At 37.3% G+C, this 13320-nt stretch overlaps 1 protein-coding gene across 4 annotated transcripts in view; it reads left to right on the top strand.

The window, feature by feature from the left end:
- LOC145270053 (Golgi SNAP receptor complex member 1-like) overlaps nucleotides 1–13320 on the top strand; it is a 109722-nt gene that overhangs the window by 78980 nt on the left and 17422 nt on the right. For all 4 annotated transcript variants that reach the window (XM_080125658.1, XM_080125656.1, XM_080125657.1 and 1 more), the window contains one exon: nucleotides 10793–10992. In XM_080125658.1, the coding sequence (XP_079981784.1) occupies nucleotides 10793–10992 (200 nt within the window). The remainder of the gene's footprint in view (nucleotides 1–10792; nucleotides 10993–13320) is intronic.

Below are 13320 nucleotides of genomic sequence, written 5' to 3'. Positions count from 1 at the left end.
AAACTGCTTCAGCAATTTCCGGAACTCGGCTACAGTAATCGTGTAATCATTTTTTTTTTTTTCTTATTTAACATTCTTTCATTGTCCTACTGATTATTTCAGCGTCCTAATTTATATCTTTTAAAATATGCTTATTTTTGCTATGTCTATACTGGTTATCTCCCCTTAGATTTAAGGATCCGTTGACATAAGCGCCACTTTATCCACTATGCCTTGCATTTGAAATTTCCAAGTTTGACAGAAAGTTCTCAAAGAGGTTGGCGTGAAAAATCGGTTGAAACGTTGTGAAACTTCCCAAGGAGGTTGGCAGTTACGTAGGTTGAAACGGCGTGAAAAATCAGTTGAAACGTTGTGAAAGTTCCCAAGGAGGTTGGCGGTTACGTCGGTTGAAACGGTGTGAAAAATCATCCAAGATGAGAACAGTTCAAATAATCCTCGTCTCGAAATTTCAGAAACGTAAAACATTTTCCACCTTTTCTCTTTGTTTCTGCCACGTTTCTTGGTTTTATTTTTTATCAACAAAGTTGGAATCTGAAGGGCTCTTCATACAAAATTTAATCTAATTCTACTCAATCTGTAGTGAAATGGTGACAAAAATGGTAAGATTCAATGCTGCTACTTTTAATTAATTACAAGAAACCAACAATAGCTATGGCTAATGATAAACACCTTGCCTTAACGTTTACAGGAAACATGAGTTGGAACAAATACATCAAGGGCATTTCTGTGCCTGCTGGGCACTCTCTACCGTGCTAAAAAGTTACGCCTGAAAGTTATCTGTACCTGTACAAGGCCCCCATTTGCCCACGTATGGAGTGTTGTTGTCGTATTTGGGCTGGTTTATCTGCGATTAGTCTCTCACTCCTGGACAGGGTTCAAAGAGAATTGCTTAATAGGTCCTGAACTGTCATCTAGGCTTCAACCTCTGTCCCATCGACGAAATATTGCATCCCTTTGACTTTTCTATAAGTATTTTAATAATGGATGCTCTGACGAGCTACAAGTCCTTGTACTCTTTCGACATAATATACTCCTGACAAACCTGACACGCAGCAAAGTCTCACCCCTACACAGTAGAGATCTCTAGATGTAAGAAAGCCTGCTACTCTAATAGTTTCTTCCTCAGAACTGCTAGACTTTGGAGTCCACTCTACTGACATGCAGAAGTTCAAGTGTAATGTGAATAGACATCTTGCTGCTCAACTCCCTACATAGTATACTTTCAATTTATCTTCCTGATAGTAGTCCCCTACATCAAAGTGGCACTGTCTTGTTTGGGGTGAAAATGCAATTTAAAAAAATAGCATTGGGGCCTGTAAATGTTTATAATTCTCTTTATATAATACTGTTATATTATAAACCCTTTTTAAGAATTCAAAACACAACAACCATTGATGTAAGCAACAGTCCGTTTTTTATTTCTCCTGTTGTTCTTGCTTATGGTAGATAGAGAGAGTGGGGGAGCGACAGAGAGAATTATCGTGGCGTCCACTCGGTTGACAATCAAATCTCCAACTGCCATCTTTTTCCTTCTGTCATTTTTTCCTGTCAATCTTTTTCAAAACATCCACATAACCAGATTCCTTTCTGTTACATTTTTCATAACAATAACAAGGTTTGTTTATATTTGTGAGAAATATTAAACAAGTCCTGTTTAGCTTGTCAATTTCTGACATTTCATCCGCAGATGCGTGCCACATTTTAATTCATGAACATACATATATGTATATACACCTATACACATATATATACTAGCATGTCAACGCGGCTTAGACCGTAACAAAGTTATGTGCTTTTTGGAATATGATATTTTCCTTTCATTACGAATACATGCATTATACAGGGTTTTTTTTTTTTTCAACATTCTGGCATATTTCCTCGAGACATTTTGTTGTTGCATTACTTTCCCTGTTTTCTAGCCGGTGATAGATGATTTGGTGTCCCCGACGAAATATCTTCCAATTAATATTTTAATTGAAGAAATTGATCACATTCTTAGACGAATTATTAGCAGTATTAACATGCTTACCATTATTATTATTAGTAGTAGTAGTACCATTAGTATTTGTATTATTATGACAGACTGCATGATGATGATAAGTAGTAGTAGTAATAGTAGTAGTAGTAGTAGTATAGGTAGTTTAGCATAATAATGATACTTTTCTGTGAGAAAAATGTTTATTTTAAAAAAAAGCAAGTTTGAACCAATCAATGTTCACTATTTAAAAAAAAAAAATTATAAATCAAAGGTAGATAACTCAGCACTAACTCATACTTATTAAATTTATAATGTAATGCCTACAAATTTTCACATCCGTATCATTTGGACTCTTCGGACTATTGGACTATTCCTCCATTTTCTATAATTGTCCAAACAATCGAAAAAATATCACATCCATATCATTTGGACTCTTCGGACTATTGGACTATTCCTCCATCTTCTATAATTGTCCAAACAATTGAAAAAATATCACATCCATATCATTTGGACTCTTCGGACTATTGGACTATTCCTCCATTTTCTATAATTGTCCAAACAATCGAAAAAATATCACATCCATATCATTTGGACTCTTCGGACTATTGGACTATTCCTCCATCTTCTATAATTGTCCAAACAATTGAAAAAATATCACATCCATATCATTTGGACTCTTCGGACTATTGGACTATTCCTCCATTTTCTATAATTGTCCAAACAATCGAAAAAATATCACATCCATATCATTTGGACTCTTCGGACTATTGGACTATTCCTCCATTTTCTATAATTGTCCAAACAATCAAAAAAATATCACATCCATATCATTTGGACTCTTCGGACTATTGGACTATTCCTCCATCTTCTATAATTGTCCAAACAATTGAAACAATACAAACATTCAAACTTCATCTCCAAAATTCAGAACTGCATTAAAATCGTAATGTGTTCAGTGTTGGGAGCAACGTCAGATTAGAATTTGATTTTTTTTTTTTAAAGACTTTTTCACCCCCAAACGAGGCACATTATCACTTGGAATGGAAGTTCAAGTGTAATGTGAATAGACATCTTGCTGCTCAACTCCCTACATAGTATACTTTCAATTTATCTTCCTGATAGTAGTCCCCTACATCAAAGTTGCACTGTCTTGTTTGGGTTGAAAATGCAATTTAAAAAAAAAATAGCATTGGGGCCTGTAAATGTTTATAATTCTCTCTATATAATACTAAAACTCTGAAGATGCTGTACTATTGTTTGAAAGGTCAAAGGGGGGGGGTAACTTATTTGAGAGTTATGTTCCTTGATAATGTGTGACCCCAAATTCATTTTAAAACTTGGAAAATTATAAAAATTCCAAAAAATAAAAATTGAAAACAAAATCGTAATTATCATCTTGAATACGGAAATGAAATTCATATAACTACTAAAAGACAAGGGGGCTACTATCAGGGGCAACAACTACTGGGGTACTATGTAGGGATTTGGGCAGCAAGATATCGGTTCACGTTACACTTGAACTTTTGCACGTCAGTACTGTTGGGGAAGCAGGGACCTGGAATGGAATTCCAGAGTCTAGCGGTTCTGGGGAAGAAACTATTGGAGTAAAAAGATCTTTTACATCTAGGGATCTCTACAGTGTGGGGGTGGGATTTAGCAGCTTGTCGGGTTTGTCGAGGGTGCTCACGTCGTGGGGGCACAAGTGATTGCAGTTCGTCAGAGCATTCACCACTAAAATACTTGTAGAAAAGGCAGAGGGATGCAACATTTCGTCGATGGGACAGAGGCTGAAGCTTAGATGCCAGTTCAGGGCCTATCAGGTTTGCGACTCTCTTTTGAACCTTGTCAAGGAGCGAGAGACTAGTAGCAGATGCACCAGCCCAGATGTGGCAGCAATACTCCATACATGGGCGAATGGTGGCCTTATAGAGGTACAGGATACTTTCGGGTGTTAGTAGTTTTCTAGCACGGTAGAGAGAGCCCACCTTTCTTGCAGCGGCCCTGGCAATGCCTTCAATGTAATTGTTCCAACTCATGTTTCCTGTGAATGTTAGGCCAAGGAGTTTGAAAGATGGACTCTCAGATAAAGAGTCGTTGGCCATTGCTATGGGTGGTAGAAAGGGTTTTTTGTAATTATTGAATGAAACTAGTTTAGTCTTGGCAGCATTGAACGTGACCAACCACTTTTGTCCCCATTCCACTACAGATTGGAGGTCTTCCTCTAGTGTTTCTGCCATTTCTTTAGTCGGGACAAAATAACAAAAATTTATAGTAAAATATTTAGAGATTTATAAAGAATCAGAACTGATAATTGTATGAGATTAGTACGGAATCGGTAATTGTATTGGAATCAGGAATAATATTGGAATCGTCCCATCACTTGTCTGCGAAATGTATGCAGTGTCCACGACTTTCACTCATGTGAACACTCTAGATTACCAAATGGAGCAAAAGGTGGCGTCGTGGCTGGGTTCGAGTCTCATGACGGGCAGGAATTGTTACCATACACTGATGATTGCGTAAGCATGAAACACTAGTGTTTGTAGGTAAAAATGAATAATTATTTTTAATTATAATTATATGTATTTTTTAATTATTTGTTTTTACATAGGCATAACCACTTATCAAGGCCAGAGGCTACTCGAGGATAAGGGTTAAGAGTGTACAGTAGTCAATTGGACAATATAGTAATCGTTAGTCATGGAAATTAGGTCAATTTGTTAACTTGTTTACATTGGACTTGAAGACAATCATATAGTCATCTAGAAAGCAGGAAAACGGAAGACAATTCCACAAGCATACAGTTCTAAGAAAGAAGCTTTGTTCATGGAATCTACGTTTAGGGTTAGGCACAGTTTAAAGAGTGTGGGGAATTATTGATAGTGTTTTCAGCTAGACGAGTGTTTCTTATGAAAGTTTGGCGAGGGGGGACCATAGATTGAAGCTCAGTCGAGCACTTGCTATGAAAATAACGATACATCAGAGACAAACTCATAACATCTCTTCTGTGAGATAGAGGTTGCAGGGAAGAGAAAAGGACACCTCCTACGAGATATAGTTAATCATTTACTTGAACCATACTCTGTTTTTATATACCAATCGCAATGGATCAAAGAATCTTTCTTATAAATAAATTTTTTTTATATAATGAAAAAAAAAATTTATTTATATAAATTTTGAAAAAAAAAAAAAAGTCCAAGCTCATGAATGACTTTTTCTTTTGTAATAATTTTCCAAGTTCAAATATTAAGTTTTCTCACTTATTTATTACTTTACAATATTGTTTTGTATTGCGACTAACAAGTCTGCAAAATTATGTTATTGCTGCATATTTAGTAACGTACTCTTCAGATGTTGACCTTAAAAAACTTAGAAAAACATTTTTGACAACTTACAGGGTTCATGAGGATTTTGTAGCCCATTTCTAATGGCGACAAGTGGACTGTAGAGTGGCAGTGATCTGCAGACCCACTTGTGTTAACCTGACAGGAAGGTGGGCTCCCTCTACCATGCTAGAAAACTACTTACGCCTCACAGTATCCTATACCTCTATAAGGCAACCATTCGCCCATGTATGGAGTACTGTTGTCACATCTGGGCTGGTGCATCTGCTGCTTGTCTCTCGCTCCTGGACAGGGTTCAAAAAAGAGTCGCCAACCTGATAGGTCCTGAACTGTCATCTAGGCTTTAGCCTCTGTCCCATCGATGAGATGTTGCATCCCTCTGCCTGTTCTACAAATACTTTAATGGTGAATGCTCTGACGAACTGCAAACACTTGTACCTCCCCGACGTAACTACCCCCGACAAACCCGACAAGCTACTAAGTCTCATCCCTTTACAGTAGAGATCCCTAGGTGCAAGAAAGCCTTTTACTCCAATAGTTTCTTCCCCAGAACTGCGGGTCTTTGGAACTCCCTTCCGGGATTCTGCTTTCCCAACTGCAATGATATGCAGAAGTTCAAGTGTAATGTTAACAAACATATTTCTACTCTTCTCCCCTCATAATGACCCCGCAAATTAATTCCCTAATAGTAGCCCCTTGCTTCAAAGTGGCACTGTGCCTTGTTTGGGGTGAAAATTGAATTACAAAAAAAAAAAAAAACGGATTAACTAAAAAGAAAACTTGTGCATTTTAATGGACGACGCAATTAATACATACAAATAACGCAGATGTAAACTAGAACATGCGTCATAATTAATGAGTGTTTATTTTAGTTTAGTGGTCGTATAAAATATTGAATGCTGTGGAAAAAAATGGAGAGGAAAAGAAGGGAAGAAGAAGGAAAAAATGAAAGGAATATAAAGGAGAAATGTGATCAAGAAATGGAAGGGAAAAAGATGAAGAAAAAAGAAAAGATGAAGAAGAAAAAAGAAGAAAAGATGAAGAATAGCAGTGAAAGAAAAATAAAAAAAGATTAAGAAGAAAAGACGAAGAATAGGAGAGAATATATTTCCACTTTTTCTCAGTTTATTACTTTTCAAAAAGTATTTATTACAATATTGTTTTGTATTGCGATTAACAAGTCTGTAAAATTATGTTATTGCTGTATATTAAGTCATGTACTCTTCAGATGTTGACCTTAAAAAACTTAGAAAAACATTTTTGACAACTTACAGGGTTCATGAGGATTTTGTAGCCCATTTCTAATGGCGACAAGTGGACTATAGAGTGGTAATGATCTGCAGACCCACTTGTGTTAACCTGACAGGAAGGTGGGCTCCCTCTACCATGCTAGAAAACTACTTACGCCTCACAGTATCCTATACCTCTATAAGGCAACCATTCGCCCATGTATGGAGTACTGTTGTCACATCTGGGCTGGTGCATCTGCTGCTTGTCTCTCGCTCCTAGACAGTGATCACCACTTATCAAGGCCCGGAAGCCACTCAGGGATAAGGGTTATTGCAAGTACATTACGTTAGTGTGGAGATTTGATGAAGTGCTTACTTAAGGGGGCGGTTCATTAGGAATTTGTTAACGTTGGACTTGAAGACATCCAGGTTGTAGTCCGGTGGGAAGCAGGCAGACGGAACAGAGTTCCACCGGTGTGCAGTTCTAAGAAAGAAGTTTTGTTCATGGAATCCACGTTTTGATTTAGGCACAGATATAGAGTGGGGGAAATTTTTCACAGTGGATTCAGCTAGACGGGTGTTTTTCGTGAAAGATTGGCGAGGGGGGGACCATAGATTGGAGTTCAGACGAGCACCTGCCATGGAAATAACGATAAAACAAGGATAGGCTCGCAACGTCTCTTCTGTGGCAGAGAGGTTGCAGGGTAGAGAAAAGGGCATCCCCCACTAAGCTACGAAGTCTATTTTGTACTCTGTCAAGGCAGGATAGGCTATTTTTAGCAGCTCCTGCCCAGATATGGCAACAGTATTGGACGTACTTGGCTTTTATATAGATAGAGAATTGCATCAGTAGTGAAATATCTTCTGGAGCGGTAAAAGGATCCCACCATCTTTCCAGCGACCTTGGCAACAGACTTGATGTATGTGTTCCATTTCAGATCAGGAGTAAAGGTCAAACCCAGAAGCTTGTCAAAACACGAGGCCTCACCCAGACGAGAGCCATCCATCACAATTGATGCCAGATGGGGATTAGGATTGACTCATTAATTATTTTTGTATTTTTTTTTTTTATTACATTTTCACCCCAAACAAGACAAATTGCCACTTTGGTGTAGGGGGCTACTGTCAGGGGCAACAACTACTGGGGTACTATGTAGGGATTTGGGCAGCAAGATGTCGGTTCACGTTACACTTGAACTTCTGCATGTCAGTACTGTTGGGGACCAACCACTTTTGTCCCCATTCCACTACAGATTGGAGGTTTTCCTCTAGTGTTTCTGCCATTTCTTTAGAAATATGTTCATTCGTCTTCCTGTCGTGCCTGCCATAGAGTGTAGTGTCATCAGCATATATACCCATCTCAGAGGCAATTTTGTCGGGGAGGTCATTTATGAATATCAGGAACAATAGAGGTCCAAGGATAGAACCCTGGGGCACCCCCGCATTTATATCATATTGTTTAGATGTACGACCGTCGAGGACAACCTGGATTTTTCTCTTATCTAAGAAGGATTTAATTATGTTAAGTATTCTACCAGTGATACCGTATGATCTAATTTTCCTGATGCCATACCCTGTATTATCATTGTTATATTTTTATTTTCATTTTTAAGTTATATTAATTATTATACTTAGACTTTATTTTCTTAGTTAGTGACTAATATATATATATATATATATATATATATACTAGCAGTGGTGCCCGGCGTTGCTCGGGTGTTTGGAGGTGTATGCTGTGCAAAAAAAGCAAAAAACAAAAAAAAATGGTTAATTTTTTAAAACTTTGACCCCTATTATGACCCCTTAAAATTTATTGTTTCGGGCTCAAATCACTTTATTAAGTTAGATCCAGGTTCAAGGAACCTATATCTAAAATTTCAAGTGTCTAGACCCAAAATTGTCGGAGGAGTTTGGTAGAGTTCTTAAAGGTCAAATCGTTGAAATTTGACCCCTTAACAGCCAAATTTCTGGCTGACACCCGTCACATCGATTTTCCCAAATCTCAGTACCTGGTATTTCAAATTTCGAGTCTATAGACTAAAAATTGACAGAGTTATTGCGTAGGGAAATGTACACAGACACAGACACACAGACAGACAGACACGTTCACTTTTATAGATATATAGATATATATAAATTTGTGTGTCAGGTCATGTCATATGCTACTGGTACCATGTAACCCAGTACTACTTGCCTCATGGTCGGGTCACCGGCGACTAAACTGGTTCCCCCACCAGACTTGTTTGGTGAGAAGGGTGGCTAGTCTCCCTGAAGGATTAAAAACAAGACCTTTCAAAGGGCGAATGAACCCTTTTTCGGGGTCAACGGCCAACTGTGTATGTATGTGTGTTGGGATAGAGAGGGCTCCCGTAAACCGTGGTGAAGGTAGCTTTCTTTGGAGAAGCAAATCTCTGAGTTAAAAAACCATAAAGTGGGAGACCAGTACCCGCATTAAGCTGGTCTGCAGTTTAATTTGTTGCTGGCTATCTTGCTCTTGCTTGTTGCTGGATCTCAACATTTTGAACCGAGAGAGAGACCTAGCTGTCGTACAAAGCTAAGACTCTGTAACATCATCTGTGTATAGATACTCCCTCAGGCATTTGTCTATAAAAATGGTCCTGTGGCGATGAAAAAGTTGTGACGTGTGGAGGTTTGGAATGCTGGAAGCATGTAATAATTGATCTCAATGACCGTCTTCAGTGTCATGCCTTCTTGAGCGTGTGAATTCACCGGTAGGACTAAAAAAAAAAAAAAAGGTCATTTTTGGGCTCATGGACTTTGTGTCTGAAGGAGTGGCACTCGTCTGACAAGACGTTGCAATCATCATCAAATTTATATAGTCATCCACATACAATACTGTTTCGTTGTATCACAACTCATCAGTGCAGCTAGACATACATTTTTTCCCAGCCATGGATCGAACCTACGACTGTCGTGTTGACAGTCGGCAATTCTAATCATTGGACCACGAATCAGTGTCCATAAATAGTTCTCCTCAAATGCCTATATATATATATATATATATATATATATATATATATATATATATATATCTGCTGCAAAGAAGGTGGGCTCTGTCTACCATGCTAGAAAATTACTTATGCCTGAAAGTATCCTGTACCTCTACAAGGCCACCATTCGCCCATGTATGGAGTATTGTTGTCACATCTGGACTGGTGCATCTGCTGCTTGTCTCTCGCTCTTGGACAGGGTTCAAAAGAGAGTTGCCAACCTGATTGGTCCTGAACTGGCATCTAAGCTTCAGCCTCTGTCCCATCGACGAGATGTTGCATCCCTCTGCCTGTTCTACAAATACTTTAATGGTGAATGCTCTGACGAACTGCAAACACTTGTATCTCCTCGACGTGACTACCCCCGACAAACCCGACAAGCAACTAAGTCCCATCCCTTTACAGTAGAGATCCCTAGGTGTAAGAAAGCCTTTTACTCCAATAGTTTCTTCCCCAGAAACTGCAAGTCTTTGGAACTCCCTTCTGGGATTCTGCTTTCCCAACTGTACTGACATGCAGAAGTTCAAGTGTAATATTAACAAACATCTTTCTACTCATCTCTCTTTATAATACCCCTACAACTTATGTCCCCGATAGTAGCCCCCTACTTCAAAATGGTACTTGCCTTGTTTGGGGTGAAAATTGAGTAAAAATATATATATATATATATATACACACACATATATATATATAGTATTTATTTGCTTCCCCACCAAAACAAATTAGGCACAAGGCCGTTTTTAATGTGGGGTAAAAATCAGCTCCCCTAAAAGTAGGCAAAAAGGGGGCACTCTGGTTACCAAAAATAATTGTTGTCCCAGTATAGAGGGTTTCCCCTCCATTGACTGGTACAAATTATCTTAAGTGCAGCATCTGCCGGAACAGATGGTATTTATTTGCTCCCCCACTGAGCAAATTAGGCACAAGGCCGATTTTTAAAGTGAGGAGTGAAGGGGAAATGGGGACCAACTCCCCGGGGAGTAGGGAAGCTGGATAATGATAATTGGTATGAAGGGTTGCCCCTACATTGACTAAGGTCTTATATGTGGGGTCGCCCCCACATATGCTCTTTGCTTGCAGTATCTGCCGGAACAGATACTACACTTTGATCCTGGCCCGAAGGCCAAATGTTTTGGTTATGTAAAGCTCAATGGTACAAATTTTTAATTCTAGAGCTGTTATAAATTGAGATATTTAATTTTTATGTTTATTTTTTTCATGTTGCGTCAGCTGACAGAAGTGAACGACCGTTTGGCTGAGTATACGCAGAATTTCAGCATGAACTCACCGAGTGCCACCCTTCTGCACACGTTGCAGAGACATCGGGACATTCTTCAGAACTATTCGCATGAATTCCAGAAGACGAAAGCCAACATCACTGCCTTGAAGGAACGCGATGACCTCCTCGGATCAGTCCATCGAGACATTAAGTAAGTCAATTATTCTAACAACCAATATGAAAAACGGATTAAGGATAAGTTTTAACAAAAACAAAAAGAAATATTGGGAGATATATTTATACACATGGGGGGGGGTCACTTCTGCATGACAGTTACACGAGGCGAATGTTCGTATTTTAGTTTCCAGAACCGCTGACAGATGTTGCTTGTCAGGGGTCGATAACTCTTCCTTTTCTAAAAGTTAGTGCAAACGGAAATTATATTTTTGATATATTTTTATAGTCTTTCTGTAAAAAATCAAATTATTTTTATAAATGTGTCATGTTTTTTTTTTTTTAAATTATATTTTGCGACATTTTTATGCAACCTTACCGTAAAAAATAAAAATTCTAAAACCAATCTATAAATGTTTCCTGTTTTTATGAGAGCGTTTTGAAGGCGGCCATTTTGGATTTATAAAAAAATTTTGTTTGAATTTTAGAAATAACAAAGGGAGATAACTCCAGTTAAAACACTGACACCCCTTCCCATCTTTAATACTAGCTAAATCGAACATTTTGCTCGGTATCATAACAAATTGTTTTTTTGCTGTAAAAAAAAAAAAAATACTTGATGAAATTAAGTGAAATTTTTTTTTTTGGAGAATTTCGTTCCATAACGGATACATACAATATAACCTTTTTTCGATATTTTCATTTTTTAATGTCTTCACTTGTACAAGTACCGAAAAATTAAATTAATAAATTGAAATTATATTTTGATAATTTTTTTTATTCAATAAATGTTTCGATTTTCATATTTTTGTATTTATTTCGTTATTATATTTTTTTGCGTTATCGTAAAAACTTATATAACTTATTAGATAACTCGTCTCTATTCTATTTTTTATTTATTTATTGTTTCTTGGACCAATCGTACCCAATTACCTGACATATGTTTCTTGTCGGGTGTCGATAACTAGCCTTGGCCTTCAGGACAAGATCAAAGTGTAGTATCTGTTCCGGCAATAGGCAATTTGCTCGGTGGGGGAGCAAATAAATACCATCTGTTCCGGCAGATACTGCAAGCAAAGACCATATGTGGGGGAAACCCCACATATAAGACCTTGGTCAATGTAGGGGCAACCCTTCATACCAATTGTCACTATCCAGCTCCCCTACTCCCCGGGGAGTTGGTCCCCATTTCCCCTTAACTCCTCACATTAAAAATCGGCCCTGTGCCTAATTTGCTCGGTGGGGGAGCAAATAAATACTATCTGTTCTTCAGATGCTGCACTTCAATTTCTTGTTCTCTGTCAGTGGAGGAGAAATCCTTCACGACTGGGACAATTTTTATTTTTGTTCCTTTTCTCCACGTTAAAAAACGACCCTGGTGTCTAACTCTGTCCCGTGGGGAGGCATTGTAAATAGGAACTCTTCCTTTTCTAAAAGTTAGTGCAAAGTGGAATTATATTTTTATATATTTTTTTATACAATCTTTCTGTACAAAACAAAAAACATTATTCTTAAACCTAATATTTTGCTACATTTTTTTTTATACAACCTTACTGTAAAAAACAAAAACAAAAAAAACAAATAATTTTAAAAACAATCTATAAATATTTCGTGTTTTTTTTTTTATCATATTTATTATTTTATTTTAAGTTATAAATCACCCATTAAAAAAAAAATTAAATTAATAAAAATTATATTTTGATATATTTTTCAATAAATTTAATAAATGTTTTGATTTTCATATTTTTGTGTTTCGTTATTATATATTTTTTGCGTTATTGTAAAAACTTGTTTATATTTGAGGTTCATATAATGGCCGCTAGATGGCAATTCTCTGTCTAAAGACAGGGGTCGATAACTCAAGTCTGTTGCTTGTGTCACTGTCATACAGAAGTGCCATTTTTTTTTTTAATGGAACATGAAGCCACTTAATGAAAGGTGCTAACAAGAAAATAATCTCTACTTCAAAGTTAGAAACTAGCCAATGGTAAATCTTATATAAATAGATTCCAACCCAGAATTTTTCAGAAACATTGGTCATGGAACGAGACAAAAAAATGGAAGCAGCTAATCTGTTAACTGTCGTAACTGAACGGATCTGTTGGTTTATGGATAATTGAAGCGTAGGTATAGTCATTGTGCTTCACATTTCAAAGGCATTCGACAGTGTGTGACATCCTGGTCTTCTACGTAAACTCTGAGATTACGATATTGGTTATAAAGTTCTTAACATTGTTAGGCCTTTTCTTTCTGATCAAAGCTTGCAAGTAACCCTGGATGATTAAAATTTAATTTAAACTTAACCACGTTGTTTAACAAATAATAATGATTTTTAAATTTTATATTGTTCTCAGATGCATATGAT

Source organism: Euprymna scolopes, chromosome 46 (assembly GCF_053919585.1).
Source record: "Euprymna scolopes isolate OS-2025 chromosome 46, ASM5391958v1, whole genome shotgun sequence".
Classification (NCBI taxonomy): domain Eukaryota; kingdom Metazoa; phylum Mollusca; class Cephalopoda; order Sepiida; family Sepiolidae; genus Euprymna; species Euprymna scolopes.
This window is presented reverse-complemented; position numbering and strand designations above follow the sequence as displayed.